The sequence below is a fragment of the Sus scrofa genome, chromosome X (genome assembly GCF_054392235.1).
Source record: "Sus scrofa isolate SSC_HxYL_T2T_F1_AM1 chromosome X, Sscrofa_HxYL_maternal_Yorkshire_Landrace_v2.0, whole genome shotgun sequence".
NCBI classification, from domain to species: domain Eukaryota; kingdom Metazoa; phylum Chordata; class Mammalia; order Artiodactyla; family Suidae; genus Sus; species Sus scrofa.
The window spans coordinates 47,480,787-47,501,740 of NC_139401.1; the positions used below are offsets into that span (position 1 = coordinate 47,480,787).

Here is a 20,954-nt window from a genome sequence, read left to right on the forward strand (position 1 = left end):
TCCGAGCCGCATCTGAGACCTATGCCACAGCTTGTAGCGATGCCAGATCCTTAACCCGCTGAGTGAGGTCAGGGATCAAACTTGCATCATCATGGATACTAGTTGGGTTCTTAACCTACTGAGCCACAGTGGGAACTCCTTTCCTGCCTCTCTTAATCTTCAGCTGTCTCCTCAGGCTTGTTCCCTTTGGCAGTCAGGCTCTAAATAGGCAGATGGGGTGATGTCAGGCCTTCAGGCATCTCATGGACTAGGTTCTTGAGAAAGAGAGGGAGAAGAGTCCAAAAGACCAGCCCTAGTTGCTTGGCCAGGGTACTGGCCTCTGAGTATCTTTTAGTTCTCATGCTGAGTGCTGATGACTCAGGAAATGTGTGTGATCCAGTCTGGCCACTCCCCAACTCCAGGCCATGGGCCTTGTCACGTGACCAGACGGAAAGCCCCCCAGTAATCAGATGTCCTGTCTGCATAATCTGCAGAGACGGGTGATACTGATACCAAAAGCTCTCCCTACTCCTCATCTCAAAGACACCTAGCTATTTTTTTTTTGTCTTTCATCTTTTTCTTTTAAGGGCCACACCCACGGCATATGGAGGTTCCCAGGCTAGAGGTCTAATCAGAGCTGTTGCTGCCAGCCTATGCCACAGCCACAGCTATGCCAGATCCGAGCTGCATCTGCGACCTACACCACAGCTCACGGCAACGCTGGATCCTTAACCCACTGAGCAAGGCCAGGGATCAAACCCGCAACCTCATGGTTCCTAGTTGGCTTTGTTTCCACTGCGCCACAGCAGGAACTCCAAAGACACCCAGCTATTATGGAGCATGGAGGCCACACTTGATCTTGGGTGACTGGCACTTGGTGTCCATACCCTTGAGAAGCAAAATGGGATGGTGTAATCTGTGCAGTGGTTGATACCTTCTATCAGCTCTTGGCTCATCCGGAAGGGCTCCTTGTCTTTAGCCCTGCTACTAACGTGAAGGTAGAGCTACACACAGTACCTGCCACCCTATAGCTGACCCAATGTGCCTCTGCCTGGTAGATGAGGTTGTGCCAGGAAGACCCCAAAACATCTCAGGGCTCCCAGTTGTGTAGGAGTGATGACTAGGGCAGTTCCTCAGGATGGATCGAAGTTTCTGGAAGGAAAAGAGGAGGAGCAGGTTCGAGGGAGACCATCAGCCTAGAATTCTATGACAACTTCCGACTTACCTCTATCCCAGTCTTCCAAAGGCTCTAAAGGTTTTTAAACAGGAGGGTGACTTGTGTCACAAGAACCACAGACCTAGGTATGTGTCTGGGCTGTACCACTCACTAGCTAGATAACTTTGAGCAATGAATTTTAACTTGTCTAAGCCTCCATTTCCTCAAAATATAAGACAGGGAAAAATGATTTCTACTTTAATTTTTTGTTTGTTTGTTTGTTTGTTTGCCACCCTACGGCATATGGAGTTCCCCCGGGCCAGGGGTCAGATCTCAGCTGCAGTTGCCACCTGTGCCACAGCTGCAGCAATGCTGGATTCTTTAACCCACTGTGCTGGGCTGGAAATCGAACCTGCGTCCTTGTGCTCCAGCGGCACCATCAATCCTGTTGCACCACAGCGGGAACTCCAGTTTCTGCTTTAATGTGGAGATGACATGAGATGACATGCAAAAAGTGCCTGGGACAGTTTGGCACCTAGGGGACATTCAACAAATAGAAGTTATTACCATTCTGGAGTTCCCGTCATGGCTCATCGGAAACGAATCCGACTTAGGAACCATGAGGTTGCGGGTTCGATCCCTGGCCTCCCTCAGTGTGTTAAGGATCTGGTGTTGCCGTGAGCTGTGGTGTAGGTCGCAGATGCAGCTTGGATCCTGTGTTGATGTGGCTGTGGCTGTGGCTGTGGCCGGCAGCTGCAGCTCCGATTGGACCCCCGGCCTGGGAACCTCCATATGCCGCGGGTGCAGCCCTAAAAAGCAAAAAAAAAAAAAAAAAAAAAAAAAAGAAAGAAAAAGTTATTACTATTCTTACTGAAAGGAAGACAGACCAAATGAAATCAGCTAAATTTTCAAGCCCCTCTATTACATGATCCTATCTGTGTTTTAGCCTCCATCTCCGGCTGCTTCTCTCTTGCGGCTTTCAGCGCCAATCATGTGGGATAAATTCCCATTTCCTCGCCCTGCCCCTGCATGGTTCCACTTTCGTGCCTTTGATCGCGTTCTCCCCCAGCTCAGCCTGCCATCCCTGTCCTCTCTGCCTAAGCAAGTCCAGCCCATCCTTCACATCCCCCCTCATCCAGGAGGCAGGGCTCCAGGGTCTTAGAGCGAGGTGAGCAGAGGTGTGTGAGGACGAGGTGGCAGCTGACCCTCAGATGCACTAGCGGTGTCCATCCTGGCTCTTGTGGGCAAAGAGGAAAAACAAGCCTTGCTGGGAGGGCCAGGGGACCAAAATGGGACAGCGGTGCAGAAAAATAGCATTTGGAATTGCTTCCTGAGACCTCGGTGACCTTAAATTGACAACAAAGAGGAAAAGGATTGCAGGCCACTCCCGTTAATGAGCCCTCCCAACAAGAAGCTCAATGCTTAAGGTCCACAGACCAAGTGCTTCGGGGCCTCAGAGCCGAGAGACTAATTAGAGTTACAGTTTCTGGAAATTTACTTGTCAATGCTTTAACAAAGAGAGCGGGATACCCGCACGTGTGTCTGGTTAGTGTTGTTCAACATTCGAGGAGCTTTTGCTTAACATCTGAAGTATCTTAATTAGAAAGGTACCCTCCATGTGTTAGTTATCATCTGAAGAAACCCATATGCCAGAGGGCTGTCACAAATACTTAAGGTTTCTCCAGTTGACATCGGTGACTATGAAACAGCATAATACAAATTAGAAGTGATTTTTTTGTGTGGGTGAGATGAACATAAGATATGGAGACTGGCTAAAAATACACAAGGATTTCCACCTTTGTACATATAGGCTGCAAGAATTTAGCTAGTCCAGGAGTTCCCGTCGTGGCTCAGTGGTTAATGAATCTGACTGGGAACCATGAGGTGGCGAGTTTGATCCCTGCCTTTGCTCAGTGGGTTAAGGATCCCGCATTGCTGTGACTGTGGTGTAGGTGGGCAGCTACAGCTCTGATTCGACCCCTAGCCTGGGAACCTCTATATACCGCAGGAGCAGCCCCAGAAAAGACAAAAAAAAAAAAAAGAAAGAAAAAGAAAAGAAAAGAAAGAATTTAGCTAGTCCAGTTGCATATTTCCTATGGAATGATGCCTCTAGGCTTAGGATTTCCAACTGGTCCAATGTTCCAAGGCTTACTGCAGCATTTGTCACTGGAATCCTACCACTAAAAGATGGCACATGCAGGAGTTCCATGTGGCGCAGTGGGTTAAGGATCCAGCATTGTCACTGCTGCAGCTTGGGTCACTGCCGTGGTGCAGGTTTGATCCCTGGCCCAGCATTGTCACTGCTGCAGCTTGGGTCACTGCCGTGGTGCAGGTTTGATCCCTGGCCCTGGAACTTCCACATGCTGTGGGTGCAGCCGAAAAAGAAATCAACAAATAGAAAGAAAACATATGTCACGTAAACCCGATCATGTTACTTTTTTGCTTGAAAACTTCCAGTGGCTTCCTGTCTCATTTAGAGGAAAAGCCAAAGTGCTAACCATACTGCCCAAAACCTGGCTGATCTTGTGCTCTGCTCACCCACCCATCCCATAGTTAGTCTTACTTTATCCATTAATACTCTTTCCCCTCATGCCCTCTCCTCTGGCCACATCGGCCTCCTCACTCTTCCCCAGGTATTCCCGGAACCAGGCAGCCTTCCTTCTCAGGCCCTTCACACTTGTGTTTTATTTTGCCTGGAATGTTTTGTCATTTTAGGGCCACGCCTGCAGCATATGGAGGTTCCCAGGCTAGGGGTCTAATTGGAGCTATAGCTGCCCGCCTACACCACAGCCACAGCAATGCCAGATCCTTAACCCACTGAGCGAGGCCAGGGATCAAACCTGCATCCTCATGGATGCTGGTCAGGTTCATTAACCGCTGAGCCACGATGGGAACTCCTAATCGTTTTGGTGGTGGTGGTGGTGGTTATCCCCTCTAAGAAGATGTAAGCTCCAGGGAGTTCCCATCGTGGCGCAGTGGTTAACGAATCCGACTAGGAACCATGAGGTTGCAGGTTTGATCCCTGCCCTTGCTCAGTGGGTTAAGGATCCAGCGTTGCTGTGAGCTGTGATGTAGGTTGCAGACTCGGCTCGGATCCCACGTTGCTGTGGCTCTGGCATAGGCCGGGGGCTACAGCTCCGATTGGACCCCTAGCCTGGGAACCTCCATATGCCGCGGGAGCGGCCCAAGAAATAGCACAAAGACAAAAAAAAAAAAAAAAAAAAAAAAAGAAGATGTAAGCTCCACAAGTGCAGAGATTTTGCCTGCCTTATTGCCCACTACTGTCGTTAATGACTAGAATATGCATATAGAAGGCATTTGATAAATATTTATTGAATGAATGTTTCTGTAAGACCGGTGTGGCATATTAAGGTGGCAGCAAATCTTTTGCTACCCTTCTCACTGAGAGGTAGTCTAATCCCCCTTTCCTTGAATCTGGAGAGGTTTAGTGATTTACTTGGCCAAAAGAATGCAGGAAAAGTGACCTTCTGAGGGTTCCTGTTAACGAACCCAACTAGTATCCGTAAGGATGTGGGTTCAATCCCTGGCCTCTCTCAGTGGGTTAAGGATCTGGCGTTGCCATGAGCGGTGGTGCAGGTCCCAGACGCGGCTCGGATCTGGTGTTGCTGTGGCTGTGGTGTAGGCTGGCGGCTGTAGCTCTGATTCAGCCCCTAGCCTGGGGACTTCCATATGCTGCGGGGGTGGCTCTAAAAAGCAAAAAAAAAAAAAAAAAAAAAAAAAACCTTCTGGAACTTCTGAGGTTAGGTCATAAGACTTTTAGTTTTCACCTAGGTCCCTCACTCTCTGAGCCTTCGGCTGCCAGGTAAGAGCTCCAGCTACCCTGAGACTGCCATGCCTCAGAGTTCCCTTGCCCAACAGTCTCATCTGAGCCCAGCCTTCCAGTCTTCCCACTAAGGTGTCAGACATGTGAGTGGAAGCCTTCTCGGACCCTCCAGTCCAGCCTCATCCACCGGCTGAGCACAGCCTCAATCATGTGGAACCGAAGAATCATCCAGCCAAACCCTGGCAGAATTCTTTTTTTGTTGTTTTTGTCTTTTTTTGCCATTTCTTGGGCCGCTTCCACAGCATGTGGAGGTTCCCAGGCTAGGGGTCTAATCAGAGCTGTAGACGCCGGCCTACACCAGAGCCACAGCAACGCGGGATCCGAGCTGTGCCTACAACCTACACCATAGCTCACGGCAACGCCGGGTCCTTAACCCACGGAGCAAGGCCAGAGATCGAACCTGCCACCTCATGGTTCTTAGTCGGATTCGTTAACCACTGCGCCACGACGGGAACTCCAACCCTGGCAGAATTCTTAACTCCCAAAATTGTGAGATATGATAAAACAGTTGTTTGAAGCCACTCAGTTCTTTGGAAGCTTGTTACACAGTCATAGATAATTAGAACCCCCAGAAAGAGCAATCTGTATTTCTCCAAAGCCCTGCCTGGGTGCCTGGAGAAGCAACTCACCTCTCTGAATACTCTGTTAGAGAATATTATCCGTCCCTTGAAGGAAAGCTAGACAACTCTGAGAAAACCAACTTCTGGCGAGCCCCTCCATCCCCACATCAGGGGCAGAGGTTGTGGGATAGAGGAAGGCTGTCGTCACTGGAGAGTCTGCCAGCCTTCTCGGGTCACTCGCTCACTGAGGACACAGATTTCGTAATGCTGACAGCCAGTTTGAGGTCAGGAGTCAGAGGACTCTGGCAGGCCCTTGAGCAACTATAAGCATTTCAACTCTTTCCTATTTTTTTGTTTTTAAAGGGCTGCATATGGAAGTTCCCAGGCTAGGGGTTGAATCGGAGCTGCAGCTGCCAACCCACGCCACAGCCACAGCCATGCCAGATCCAAGCCGCATCTGCAACCTACCCCGCAGCTCACGGCAATGCTGGATCCTTAACCCACGGAGCGAGGCCAAGGATGGAACCCACATCCTCATGGATACCAGTTGGATTTGTTTCTACTGCACCACAAAGGGACCTTCCCATTTCAACTCTTAAGGACTTCCAAGTGGTTGACTCTTAAAGAAAAACGTAACAAACATGACTTAATCTTCCCGATGGTAGGAAGCTGAGCCTGAATTACAACAGTGTTATCTGTCCCTGACCTTGTTCCAAAGGAACCTAAAGAGGAAGGAGAGGCCCGTTCACTAGTGGCACTTTCTAGCCGGGTCTCATTCACATTTCAAAGTGCTCTAGGAGAAGATTCATCATGATGATTATTTTGTAATATACAGAAATATTGAATCGCCATGTTGTGCACCTGTTATTCACGTGGTGGTGTGGGTCAATTATACTTCAATAAAAAAAAATAGAGAAAAACCCAGACGCCTAACATCCTTGAGTGCACTTCAAGGTTTAACCCGAGGAGTTCCCGCCGTGGCGCAGTGGTTAACGAATCCGACTAGGAACCATGAGGTTGCAGGTTCCATCCCTGGCCTTGCTCCATGGGTTAAGGATCCGGCGTTGCCGTGAGCTGCGGTGTAGGTTGCAGACACGGATCAGATCCCGAGTTGCTGTGGCTCTGGCGTAGGCTGGTGGCTACGGCTCCGATTAGACCCCTAGCCTGGGAACCTCCATATGCCGCGAGAGCGGCCCTAGAAAAGGCAAAAAGACAAAAAAGAAAAAAAAAAAGAAAGAAAGAAAGAAAATTAATTGCTTGTATCCACACACACAAAAGCACCCTAGTGGAAATATCCTCACTCTAGTCCCAGCTCAGCCATTAACCTGCCCTGGGGACCTCCTGCAAGGCATCCCATCTCTCTGGGCCTCAGTCTTCTCATATGTAAAATAGACAAGTCTCTTAGCAGTAACTAGCCTGTTAGAAGCTCCAAGAGTTGGCGCTCCAAGGTAGTGACAGACAGGCGAGAGGTAGTGTTGAAAATACTAAGATGACTTCAGCAGAAGTGCAAGAGCACGCCTGCGTCTCATTGACTTCGGGTCCACAAATCCCGGCCTCTGTCTTCTCCCCCTTCTCTGTCTTCCCTCCCATCCCTGGTGTCAGGTTGTATTTGGTTCTGAGACTTTGATTCCATCCATCAATAAATATGCTGATGGAAGGCATTCATCAAAGTCCCCAGATTCAGATTTTCTCATTTCCTATTCTCACATACCCTTCACAACCACACTCCTGCATTTCTCATTTCCTTCCACTGCCTACACTTACCCGCCCTCTCTTAGGTAAGTGGTTCTCCCTGGGAATGGGAGTGAGGGTGGAGTCCTACAGGACATTTTGTGAACTATGTGGTGGTATTTTTGATTGTCACAATAATTGAGGGGTGGGTACGACGGGCAGACAGGGTTTGGGGTTGCTAATTCCTGGAGAGCTCATGACAGTCCCATTTTTTTGTGTGTGTGTCTTTTTGCCATTTCTTGGGCCACACCTGCGGCATATGGAGGTTCCCAGGCTAGGGGTCTAATCGGAGCTGGAGCCACCGGCCTACACCAGAGCCACAGCAACACGGGATCCGAGCCTCGTCTGCGATCTACACCACAGCTCACGGCAACGCCAGGTCCTTAACCCACTGAGTGAGGCCAGGGATGGAACCCGCAACCTCATGGTTCCTAGTCAGATTCGTTAACCACTGCGCCACGACGGGAACTCCAAGACAGTCCTATCTTTTGAATGTCCTGCTAGATACTCATGAAGGTGAACAGACTACTTAAAATGATCAAGAACTGTGAAAATGGAATTCCCATTGTGGATCAGCAGGTTAAGAACCGACATAGTGCCTGTGAGGATGTGGGTTGGATCCCTGACCTCGCTCAGTGGGTTAAAGATTCTGTTTGCCACAAGCTGTGGCGTAGGCCGGCAGCTGCAGCTCTGATTTGGTCCCTTGTCTGGGAACATCCATATGCTGCAGGTGCGGCTGTAAAAAGAAAAAAAAAATGATCTGAGTTTATACCCTAACTCCATATTATATAAAAACACCAAATCATTTCCTACAGTTTACATGAAAACTGAAGTTTTCCGGAGTGCAACTATCGTGTTAATCAAGAGAAGACTATATTTTGCCTCGAATTTTATCCAGAGTTATTCACGACTTGGAAAATCACACCTCTATGGTAACATACCATTGTGGTATTTGAGGGGCTGATACAACACACCTTTATCAGTTGGCATTTTCAGGTAGAGGCAATTGAGGTCATTTGTCTTCCAGGATAATCATGACTCAGCGTATATTGAAATGTACTTTATTTTCTTAAAAAGTATAGTTCTTATGCCCTTGATATTGCAGTTTGGACATTGCACTCATCTTTTCAAATTATGTGCATATGTAGGTTATTTACCCACAAATTCCATTTCAGGGTAATAAAAGAGTGTTACAAAATATTTGTATTATTAAGTCATTAAAGTCATTATAGGAGTTCCCACTGTGGCTCAGTGGTAGTGAACCAGACTAGTATCCATGAGGATGCGGGTTTGATCCCTGGCCCCACTCAGTGGGTTAAGGATTCGGAGTTGCTGTGAGCCTGCAGTGTAGGTTACAGAGGTGGCTCGGATCTGGCGTTTTTGTGGCTATGGCGTAGGCCGGCCGCTGCAGCTCCAATTCGACCCCTAGCCTGGGGACTTCCATATGCCACGGGTGTGGCCCTAAAAAGACAAAAAAAAAAAAAAAAAAAAGATGACCCCCAATGACCCCTGGCTGCTGGCATTCATACCTTTGTATAGGCTCCTCCCACATTAAATGAGATTAACCTGTATAACCAATAGGATATTGTGAAAACGATGGAGTACTTTTAAGGGTGGGTCATAAATGCCTCTACAGATTCTCTCTCTCTCTCAGATCACTTGAAGCCTGCTGCCCTGTGATGAGGACACATAAGCACCCCTATGGAGGTGAGCAACTGAGGCATCCTGCCAGCAACAAGAACCTTGACAGCCTGTAAGTAAGCTACCTTGGTAATGAATCCTCCAGTCTTAGCCAAGGCTTCAGATGACGGCAAGCATAGCTGATTTTCTTGACTACAATCTCGTGAAGGACCTCGTGTTTTCATCTCCTAGTTAAACTATTCCAGATTCACGACCTGTATCAACTGTATGAGAGAAATATTTCTTGTTATTTTAAGCTACGAAGTTTGGGGATATTTTGCCAGGGAGGACTGACCTTTTTGTTTTGGGGGTGGGGGGGGCGCTGTACCTGTGGCATATGGAAGTTTCCAGGCTAGGGGTCCAATCAGAGCCTATGCCACAGCGACAGCCACGTGGGATCCAAGCTGTGTCTGCAACCTACCCATAGGTCTTGGCAATGCCAGATCCTTAACGCACTGAGCGAGGCCAGGGATCGAACCTGCAACCTCATGGATACTAGTCGGGTTTCTTTCTGCTGAGCCACAGTGGGAACTCCAGACCTTATTTTTTTAATTGAGGTATAGTTGATTTTCAATGTTGAGTATATATAATATACATATTCTTTTTCATATTCTTTTCCATTAAAGGTTATCATGCGTTATTGAATATAGTTCTATGTGCTACACGATGGGTCCTTGTTTATATATTTTGTATATAGTAGTGTGTATACTATAGTATATTAATCCAAAAGTCCTAATTTATCCCTCCTCTCACCTTCTCCTTTGGTAACCATAGGATTGTTTTCTATTTCTGTGAGTCTATTTCTGTTTTATATATAAGTTCATTATCCTTTTTTAAATCATTTATGTATATATATATATATTTTTTTTTTCTGCTGTACAGCATGGTGACCCAGTTACACTTACATGTATACATTTTTTTTCTCCCATTATCATGCTCCATCATAAGTGACTGGACAGAGTTCCCAGTGCTACACAGCAGGATCCCATTGCTAATCCATCCCAAAGGCAACATTCTGCATCTCTTTACCCCAGGCTCCCAGTCCCTCCCACTCCCTCCCCTTCCCCCTTGGCAACCACAAGTCTCTTCTCCAAGTCCATGATTTTCTTTTCTGTGGAAAGATTTCTTTGTGCCATATATTAGATTCCAGCTATAAGTGATATCATATGGTATTTGTCTTTGTCTTTCTGACTTACTTCACTCAGGATGAGTCTCCAGTTCCATCCATGTTGCTGCGAATGGCATTATTTCATTCTTTTTTATGGCTAAGTAGTATTCCACTGCTTATATACACATCTTCTTTATCCAGTCATCTACTGATGGACACTTAGGTTGCTTCCATTTCTTGGCTGTTGTAAGTAGTACTGCTATGAACATTGGAGTGCATTACCTTTTTTTTTTTTTAAATTTAACTTTATTGAAGTATAGTTGATTTACAATGCTGTGTTAATTTCTGCTGTACCGCAAAGTGATTCAGCCATATATATATATTCATATCCATTCCCATATAGGTTGTCACAGAACATTGAGTAGGTTTTCCTATGCTATACAGCAGGTCCTCTAGATTATCCATTCCATATACAAAAGTCTTCCTTTGCCATTCCCAAACCCTAGTCCATTCCCCCTTCCCCTCCCCCCCTCCTTCCTCTTTGGTGACCATACATTTGTTTTCAAAGTCTGTGAGTCTGTCTCTGTTTTGTAAATAAGTTTATTTGTATCATTTAAAAAATTCCACATATAAGTGATATCATATGGTAGCATATAACTTTTTGAATTAGAGCTTTCCTCTTTTCCATATTTTCTGGATATATGCCCAGGAGTGGGATTGCTGAATCATATGGTAATTCTTTGTTTGTATGTTTGTTTTTAGGGCCACACGCATGGTGTATGGAGATTCCCAGGCTAGGGGTTGAACTGGAGCTACAGCTGCTGGCCTACGCCACAGCCACAGCAACGGGGGATCCCAGCCATGTCTGTGACTTACACCACAGCCCACAGCAACACCAGATCCCTGATCTACTGAGCAAAGCCAGGAACTGAACCAGCATCCTCATGGATACTAGTCAGACTTGTTTCTGCTGCACCACAACGGGAACTCCTGGTAATTCTATTTTTAGTTTTTTAAGGAATTCTCCAGACTGTTCTCCACAGTGGATGAACAAATTTACATTCCCACCAACAGTGTAGGAGGGTTGCCTTTTCTTTCTACCCTCTCTGGCATTTATTATTTGTGGACATTTTCATGAAGACCGGTCAGGCTGGTGTGAGGTGATACCTCATTGTGGTTTTGATTCGCACTTCTCTAATAATCAGTGATGTTGAACATTGTTTGCATGTGCTTTTTGGCCATCTGTAGGTCTTCTTTGGAGAAATGTCTATTGAGGTCTTCTGCCCATTTTTTGATTAGGTTCTTTGTTTTTTAAAATATTGAGTTGTATGAGCTGTTTGTGTATTTTGTAAATTAAGCCCTTGTTGGCAGCATCAAATTTGTGAATATCTTCTCCCATTCAGTAGGTTGTCTTTTCACTTTATTGATGGTTTCCTTTGCTGTGCAAAAGCTTCTAAGTTTGATTAGGTCCCATTTGTTCATTTTGGGTTTTACTCCCAATTGCCTTGAGAGACCCATCTAAGAAAACATTGTTACAATTTATGTCAGAGAATGTTTTGCCTGTATTCTCTTCTAGGAGTTCTATGGTGTCATGTCTTATATTTAAGTCTTTAAGCCATTTTGAGTTTATTTTTGTGTATGGTGTGAGGGAACGGTCTGACTTCATTGATTTACATGTGGCTGATAGACTGACCTTGTTATGCCTTTCCTAGATTCTCAATCTCTCCTTAATAGAATATAAGCTCCAAAGGGCATAAACCTTGTCTGTTTTGTTCATTACTGTATCCCCCATGTGTAGAACAAGGCCTGGCACATGGCAGCTGCCAAATATTAATTGAATGAATGAATGAACTTTGGCAAAAGAGATGTAAATTCTCAGAAGGCAAATATGACCATCATGATTTATAAACAATATGATTATCTAGATAGATAATCCAAGGCAATCAATTGAGAAACCATTAGAACCCATGAAAATAATTCAGCAAGTTGGCAAAATATAATAGCAACATACAAAAAGCATTAATGCTTTTATATGCCAACAATAATCTACTAGGCAATGTAATAGATTTTAAAAAGACCACAGTCACAACAACTCCTAGAGCTATAAATTGCCTGGGGAAAATCTAATAATAAATGCACAAAGAAAAGAAAAGAGGAAAAGAAGAAAAATTGAAAAGTTTACTGACAAAAATAGAAGAATATCTGAATGGAGCGATAGTATGTTATATTTCACTATGGTAAAGCTCAATATTGTAAAGGTGTCAATGACTTTAAAAGTCTATAAATTTAATCCCAATCAAAATCTTAATGGTAGCTTTTACAAAACTCACCAAATTGATTTTAAAATCTCACTTGGAAGAGCAAATGTTCAAGAATAGCTGAGACAATTTTGGAAAAGAACAGTGGGAGGAGACTTGCCCTATCAGATATGAAAATGTACCATAGAGGTGTGGTAATTAAAATGATGTGGTAATGGAAATAACATTGACAAATGGATCATTGGATCAGAATAAAGAGTCCAAAATAGATCTAAATATATATATGGGAATTCGGGGTTTGTTTTTGTTTTTGCCTTTTAGGGCTGCACCTGCGGCACATGGAAGTTCCTTGGCTAAGGGTTGAATCAGAGCTACAGCTGCTGGCCTACACAACAGCCACAGCAACGCTGGATCCCTGACCCACTGAGGGAGGCCAGGGATCAAACCCACATCCTTATGGATACTAGTCAGATTCATTTCTGCTGTGCTGCAATGGGAACTCTGGGAATTTAGTTTTTAACAAAGGAGAAAGGATAAAATATTAATAAATGGTCTTAGGAAAACTGGTTATCCATTTAGGAAAAAAATTAAGTTAGAAATTACCTCACAACTTTCAGAAAAGTAAATTTCAGATCAATTAAAGGCCTGAACATAAAATATAAAGTTATAAAAAAGAAATATAGGGGAGCATAAAATAGCATAGTCATAAAACATAAAGACACAGGTAAATTAATCTGATTGAATCAAAAACATAAAACACCTCTAAGACAAAAACATGAAAACAAAAGTACCTCATAATCGTCAGTACCATCAGATTACTGAAATTCTTTATTTTATGAATTGAATATTAAAAATTATTTTGACAGGTTTTGTTTTGTGCTTTAGGGCAATGAAGAAACAATCTTTGTTTTATGTTTCAAGACAGTAATGCCTCTTTATTGGGGGCTGTTTAAAAATTACAGCCTTTATTTTCATGGGTCGAGAATCTTGTAAAACAATAAATGTGGGGATTCTCAGAATGGCTGAGTGAAGAGCTTGGAAGACACTCTCCCCCAAAAAATCCAATAATAAAACCTGGAAAAATGATCAAAAAACAATCCCTAGGGACTCTAGAAGACAATACCAAACACTTATTTCCAAGAGCCATCAATGTAGAAGGCTTAGTAAATGGTTCCCTTAGACCAATTTTCCCTGACAGAAATTCAGCATTTGATTATGCTTTCAATTTATTTTTTATTTTACTTTATTTTATTTTATTTTATTTTATTTTATTTTATTTTATTTTATTTTATTTTATTTTATATGTATGCTTTCAATTGAGATTTTTCCTCTTTGTACCAGGTCAGGGTACCTAGTGGATAGTCAATAAGTGTATCTTAAATAAATCTATTTTATACCAGCTCTACATTAGGATGATGGGGCTGCTCAGAAAGTAAATAGTATCAGTTGGACAGAGCCAGTCTTGAGATTTAGCCAACATAGCCAGGCTTATAATGCTGTTGTAGAAAAAGACCATGAGAGAGGGATGACTTTGATAACTGGCTCTAATAAAGCCCATCATTCACTCTACAAGTGCCAACCACAAAGCACTGAAGAGGTGGAAGTGAACATGGCATCATTCTTAGCAATGCATATAGCATGCACTCCTGGTGTTTCTCCAAGTGTCTGAATTTCCTTTTCTGATGAGGACATTGTCGGATTGGATCAGGGCCCACCCTAACAAACAGCCATATTCACCTCTTTAAAGGCCCTATCTCCAACTAGAGCCGAATTCTTAGATACTAGGCACTGGGGGACTCAACATATGAATTTGAGAGAGAGACAGTTCAGCCCAAGACATCAAGTTCTGTGAGAATGCAGATCATGAAAATGAGAACCATTGCAATACCAATGCTAGCAAGTCTGAAAAAGAAGGCTCAACTACTGTGTTATTTTAGGCAGATGAAGACCACACACAACTGGATTAGTGAGGTAAATAACCCAAACAAGACCTATTATACAATATAAAGAATTTGGGTTTGGGCATGGTACACAGAAGGGTGTGTGAATGCACATATGGAAGCCGAAGTCCTGGATGAGATTGGTGAGTGCTTTGAAATTCATTTAAAAATCTCCCTTAAAGATACCACTGCTCAGTTGACAGTAACAGCCACTGAATTAGCTTGAGCATATCACATCAATGAACATGCATTATTATTCCTTTGATTACTATATGAAACTGACTAAAGTTACATATCCTGATTCAGAGGCTGCAACTATAGGCAAATAAAAGGGAGACATTTTGATAACAGATTTAGTCCCTTATAGCATAGATCTGATTCTGTCAGATTCTTATCAACGATCAGGCTTTTCACAGTGTATCAAAGGATGAGTCTGATCTCGGCAAGAAAAATTCATCCATTGGTTTTTAGGGTTAGGGAAAACTCATCCATTTAGTTTTTAGGTATTTCAATTTTCTTTTAAAAATGGAGTTTTGGGAGTACCCATCATGGCTCAGTGGGTAATGAACCCGGCTAGTATCCCTGAGGACATGGGTTTGATCCCTGGCCTTGCTCAGTGGGTTAAGAATCTGGCATTACCATCAGATGTGGTGTAGGTTGCAGACGCGGCTCGGATCGTGTGTTGCTGTGGCTGTGGTATAGGCTTGGAATTTCCATATGTCACCAGTGTGGCCCTGAAAAGACAAAAGACAAAAACATAAAATAAAACTGGAGTTTCATATATTGCCTTTTTTTTTTGGCTGTGCCCATGCCATGCAAAAGTTCCCAGGCCAGGGATCGAACCTGTGCCACAGTAGTGACAAAGTCAGATCCTTAACCTGCTGAGCCACTAGGAACTTCTTATTTTGTCTTTTTGATATCCATGAGGATGTTCATGAAACCACAGAAAGCTGAACAATACAAACTAGATATTACACATCTATTTGTATATTCAGCAGACAGTACACATGTAAATTGTGAAAATTCCATTCAGTCTATAAACCTACTCAAGAAAATGAAAGTACTACCATATAATCCAGCAATATCACTCCTGGGCATATAACTGGACAAAACTATAATTCAAAAAGATACATGCACCCCCATGTTTATTGGAGCACTATTCACAATAGCCAAGACATGGAAACAACCTAAATGTCCATCGACAGATGAATGGATTAAGATGTGGTATATATATACAATGGAATACTATGCAGCCATAAAAAGAACAAAATAATGTCATTTGCAGCAACATGGATGGAACTAGAGACTCTCATACTAAGTGAAGCAAGTCAGAAAGAGAAAGACAAATACTATATAATACCATTTATATTATGGCATCTAAAATCTGGCACAAATGAACCTATTTATAGAACAGGAACAGACTCACAGACACAGAGAAGAGACTTATGTTTGCCAAGGGGGAGGGGGGAGGGAGTGGGATGGACTGGGAGTTTGGAGTTAATAGATGCAAACGATTACATTTAGAATGGATAAGCAATGAGGTCCTACTATATAGCACAGGGAACTATAGCCAGTCTCTTGGGAGAGACCATCATGGAAGTAAATCAACTATAATTAAAAAAAAAGTAAACAAAACCTAAACCAAGCCAAACAACATCGGAGTGGAGTGAGAGATTTTTCACTCTTTATAAATTAAAATTGTCATTGGGCAGGGGGCCAAGGGTTTGTATATGCTGGTCTTTAAGGAGTGGGAGGGATGAGGTAGCTGGAGTTGGTGATTAATGAGGACCTAGTCTTTTTCTTGGGAGAGAATACATAGGTTAACTTATAAGAAAATAGGTTCATTTCCTGGGTTCTGCCTTCAGGAGGGAACTACATCCCATCTTTGAAGGAAACCCACAACTCCCCCGCCCCCAGAGCCAGGAGTCAAAACCTGGCTTCAGGTCCAGGCAGGAAGCCCTTCCCTTCAAGCCTTTGTACTTGGACTCCATTGAACAGCTTTGCTATCCTGCGGTTCAGGAACTGTTCTTTCCTCAGCTCTCTGCTACAGACTGTGAAGTGAAGAGGAGCACCGGAGAGGAAGTCAGGAGACGGAATTGTTCATGCATCAACTCACTCCCTGCCCCTTACCCCCTAACTCTACCCTTTTCCCTGCCTTGCTAAGAGATCTAGCTGCAAAATGGGGCTGATGATGCATGCCTGGGCTGTTGAGAGGATTAACTGCAATTCTAAGTGAAGTACCCAATCCCCAGACTCTCAGTGCCCATTGGTTCTATGGGAATCAGGAGCTGCCTGGCCTCAGCTCTTGAAAACCCTTTTCCCTCCTTTCCATCCGCAATGAACATAATACTAAATATTTACCACTGACATATATTAACATAAAATATTACATATTACAAACGTATATTTCAGTCCCCCCAACATCCTTTAGATTTCGGAACTTTTATCCCCATATATGGAGAATCCATGGTATGGAGCTCGAGACACAGAGAGGTAACTTTCCTAGAGCCACCCAATTAGTAAGTGATAGAGTCACTATTTGGACCCAGGTTTCCGGCTGCAGTGTATTCCCTGGGAGGTTCCCAGGCTGAATGCACTTTCGGTGCTTGCCCATATCTGCAGAGTTCATTTCCAGGCTGTGAGAGTACATGATGTTCCCACCTCGGGGGGGAGGGAGCTACAGAGTGCCCAGAGGCCCCACTTGGCCTGCGGGGGTCCTTTCTGAGCAAAACAAACAAGCTTAGCCCCACCCTTACCTCTGTCTCCTCAGGAGACCATAGATAAGCCAAGATTTGGATCTCAGACCTGCCCAAATTCGGGTCATAGGGAAGGAACCTCAGAAAATCAGGTTCTTCAGAAATAAAGTACAGAGGGGAGTTCCTGTCGTGGTGCAGTGGTTAATGAATCCGACTAGGAACCATGAGGTTGCGAGTTCGATCCCTGGCCTTGCTCAGTGGGTTAAGGATCCGACATTGCCGTGAGCTGTGGTGTAGGTCGCAGACGCGGCTCGGATCCTGCGTTGCTGTGGCTGTGGTGTAGGCTGGCAGCTACAGCTCTGATTCGACCCCTAGCCTGGGAATCTCCATGTGCTGCAAAGCGGCCCTAGAAAAAAGCAAAAAGACAATAAATAAATAAACAAAGTACAGAGGGAGTGAGGTTATGGCTGGGGCTAATGATCCCTAAGAATGTGAAGATTAACCTCAGCTGGTACCAGATCTTCCCTGGGGGTGTCAATGGTCCACTCTTTAGGGCTCCCAGCTCTTCTCACCTTGGAAATGGGCAACACAAGATAGGCAAGGAGATGAGTGGTGGAGGAATCCTTGGTATCAAATAGGGCTTTGCTTACTCTGGTGAATCCCAAGGTGTTATGTGACTTTGCCCACCTCCCTCACCAGGCCTAAGCTGCCTCTTCCTGGCCTTTGGCCGTGTAGCCTGCAGGCAGAAGCACTGGAGCTAGAAGGGGATGGAAGCTAGAAGGGGATGGGAAAGGGAAGCTACAGTTTAAAAGGAGCCTTGGTGGTTGCCTAGCAACCATCAGCCCACACAATAGCCTTGAGGAGTGTTTGTCCTCTCCTTGGACCCTCTCCTCCCAGGGAAGTGGACAGGGAAAACACAGGGGAGTTGGGGTGGGGGACTGCCATTAAAGAGTGTCTCCTTGACCAAACTTTGGGCAGGCTCCAACCATCTTCTCAACCAGGCCCTGGCTTTTGAACTTCTGTGTTCCTCTCTGCATTATCTAATTTTAGCAAGAATGCTGCCAAGTCTGTTTGACCAGAATGCCCATGCTAGTCTGATCATCCTCAATATTGGATCAAATTCCTTAACCGCCACCATCCCCCAGGTGACCTCTGATCACCCTGACTGCCTTCAGTTAGAATCCTGTTGGGTCAGTTTAGCCAGAATCTCCCCTATGTTTCCTTTTAGTCATTTTTTTCATCCACTGGTAGACCTGCCCTTACCCTGTTCCTTGATTCCAAATCCTTACTTTTCCTTGTAGTCCAAGCAAAGACCAATCTTTCTCCCCCCCATTTTAAACCCCATTGTAGTAGTCCCCCAAATAAAGTCTTACTGTCCTTAAGATGTGTCATGAATACTTTTTTTCATGAACACCCCCATGATCGTTCCAAGATAAGGAGCCGAAATTACCAAGCACAGAGTGAGGCTTTCCTCAGAAAGAGCAACATTGGGTAAAGTTTGTACATATGGTCAAATAATTTTTAACAACCACCTGCTGTAGCATTGCTCGCCTGCTAGCTAGATGTGACAAGCTCCCCTCGGTGGAATCCCTTCCATGGCCACCAGACTTCTAGGAAATTCAGAAGCAGGTGGGGTCATTTCTCCACATGTACAGCTCCTTCTGTTTGAGGCTCTTTCCTGCCTTATTACACCATCATCTTAACTACAAGGTCTACCATGGGCCCTTTCCTACCAGACATGGATCTCAGCCAAGCGAAGGAAAAAAGAACAAGGGATTTGTGTCTAGAATAAAGAACACTTACAACTCAACAATAAAAAGGTAAATAACCCAATTAAAACATGGACAAAGAATTTTTTTTTTTTTGTCTTTTCTAGGGCCGGACCTGCGGCATATGGAGGTTCCCAGGCTAGGGGTCTAATCGGAGCTGTGGCCTCTGGCCTATGCCAGGACCACAGAAATGTGGGATCCGAGCCACGTCTGTGACCTACACCCCAGCTCATGGCAATGCCAGATCCTTAACTCACTGATCGAGGCCAGGGATCGAACCTGCGACCTCATGGTTCCTAGTCGGATTTGTTAACCACTGAGCCATGATGGGAACTCCTGGGCAAAGAATTTGAATATATAATTCTCTAAATGAGATAGGTGTATGGCCGAAAAACAGATTAAAAGATGCTCAGACGTCATTAGTCATCAAGGAAATGCTGCAGATCAAATTCCCAATGAGATACTATTTCACATCTACTAGCATGGCTAGAACAAAAAAAGTCAAATGCTAAGTGTTGATATGCAAGGGATATGGAGAAATAGAAACCCTCATACCCCGCTGGTGGGAACATAAAGTGGTACAGCCACTTTGAAAAATAGTCTGATGATTCCTTAAAGGAGTAAACATAGAATTACCATATGACCCGGCAATTCCACTCCTAGGTATAGACCCAAGAGGAAGGAAAATATAGGCTCACACAGAAACTGGCACATGCATATTTATAACAGCACGATTCACAACAACCAAAAAAGTGGAAACAACCCAAATGTCCACCAACAGACAAATGGATAAACAAAAGATGGTACCCGTATAATGGAATATTATTCAGCTGCAACAAGGAAATAAAGTACTGATACATATGGTACAACGTGGATGAACCTTGAAAACATTATGCCCAGTATAGGAAGCCAATCACAAAAGGCTATACACTGGACTATGCCACTCATATATGAAAGCTCAGCATAACCGGTATTCTGTGATAATACTGTGGGAAAAGAATCTGAACGAGAATGGATGTGTATATGTGGATGACTGAATCGCTTTGTGGTACAGCAGAAATTATCACAATGTTGTATATCAACTATACTTAAAAAAAGAAAGAAAAAAGGGAAGTTCCCACTGTGGCGCAGCAGAAATGAATATGACTAGTGTCCATGAGGATGTGGGTTCCCTCCCTGGCCTCACTCAGTGGGTCAGGGATCTGGCATTGCTGTGAGCTCTGGTGTAGGTCTCAGATGTGGCTCAGATCCTGTGTTGTTGTGGCTGTGGCATAGGCTGCCCCTCTCGTTTGACCCCCTAGCCTGGGACCTTCCATATGCTACAGGGGAGGCCCTAAAAAGCGAAAAAAAAAGGGAAAAAAGAAAGTTCAGCAAAAGGAACTATATAGAGACAGAAAATAGATTAGTAGATTCTTAGGGCTGCAAGGAGGGACTGAGGAAATAGAGGGATGATAGCTAAATAGTTTCTTTTTTAATTAAATTAATTAATTAATCTTTCCCCAATACATTCTTATTATTTTTCTTCTGTACAGCATGGTGACCCAGTTACACATACATGTATTCATTATTTTTTCTCACATTATCAGGCTCCTTCATAAGACACTAGACATAGTTCCCAGTGCTACACAGCAGGATCTCATTGCTAATCCATTCCAAAAGCAACAGTTTGTGTCTTTTAACCCCAAGCTCCCAATACATCCCACTCCCTCTCCTTCCCCCTTGGCAACCACAAGTCTGTTCTCCAAGTCCATGATTTTATTTTCCGTGGAAAGGTTCATTTCATATCGTATAAATCTTTCAGCTTTTACTAAGTAGTTTCTTCTTGATGTGATGAAATGTTCTGAAATTAAATGTGATGATTATACACATCTGGTAATATACTAAAAACCATTGAACCATACATATACTATAAATTGGTGCATGGTATATGAATTGTATCTCAAAGAGTTTTTCTTTTTCTACGAAGTTTTTAAATGTTATCTATTTTTATTAAAGTATAGTGATTTCTTTAAAAGAAAGAAATCAGGGATAAAAGTAATGAAAAATACTTGTAATAACTCAATGAATTTTATTATATTTATAGTTGTATAACCATCATCACAACCTAATTTTAGAACATTTCCATCCCAAGCCCCAATCCATCCCTTCCTCCCCACCACCAGTCCCCTTTGATAACCATAAGTTTTTCAAAGTCTGTAAGTCTGTTTCTGTTCTGCAAATAAGTTCATTTGTA

The 20,954-nt window shown here is 43.9% G+C and overlaps 1 protein-coding gene across 2 annotated transcripts in view; it reads left to right on the forward strand.

The window, feature by feature from the left end:
* The window catches only part of LOC110257788 (uncharacterized), an 85,237-nt gene that overhangs the window by 26,822 nt on the left and 37,461 nt on the right, over positions 1–20,954 (forward strand). For both annotated transcript variants that reach the window (XM_085007932.1, XM_085007933.1), the window contains exon 2: positions 8,925–9,023. In XM_085007932.1, the coding sequence (XP_084864058.1) occupies positions 8,925–9,023 (99 nt within the window). The remainder of the gene's footprint in view (positions 1–8,924; positions 9,024–20,954) is intronic.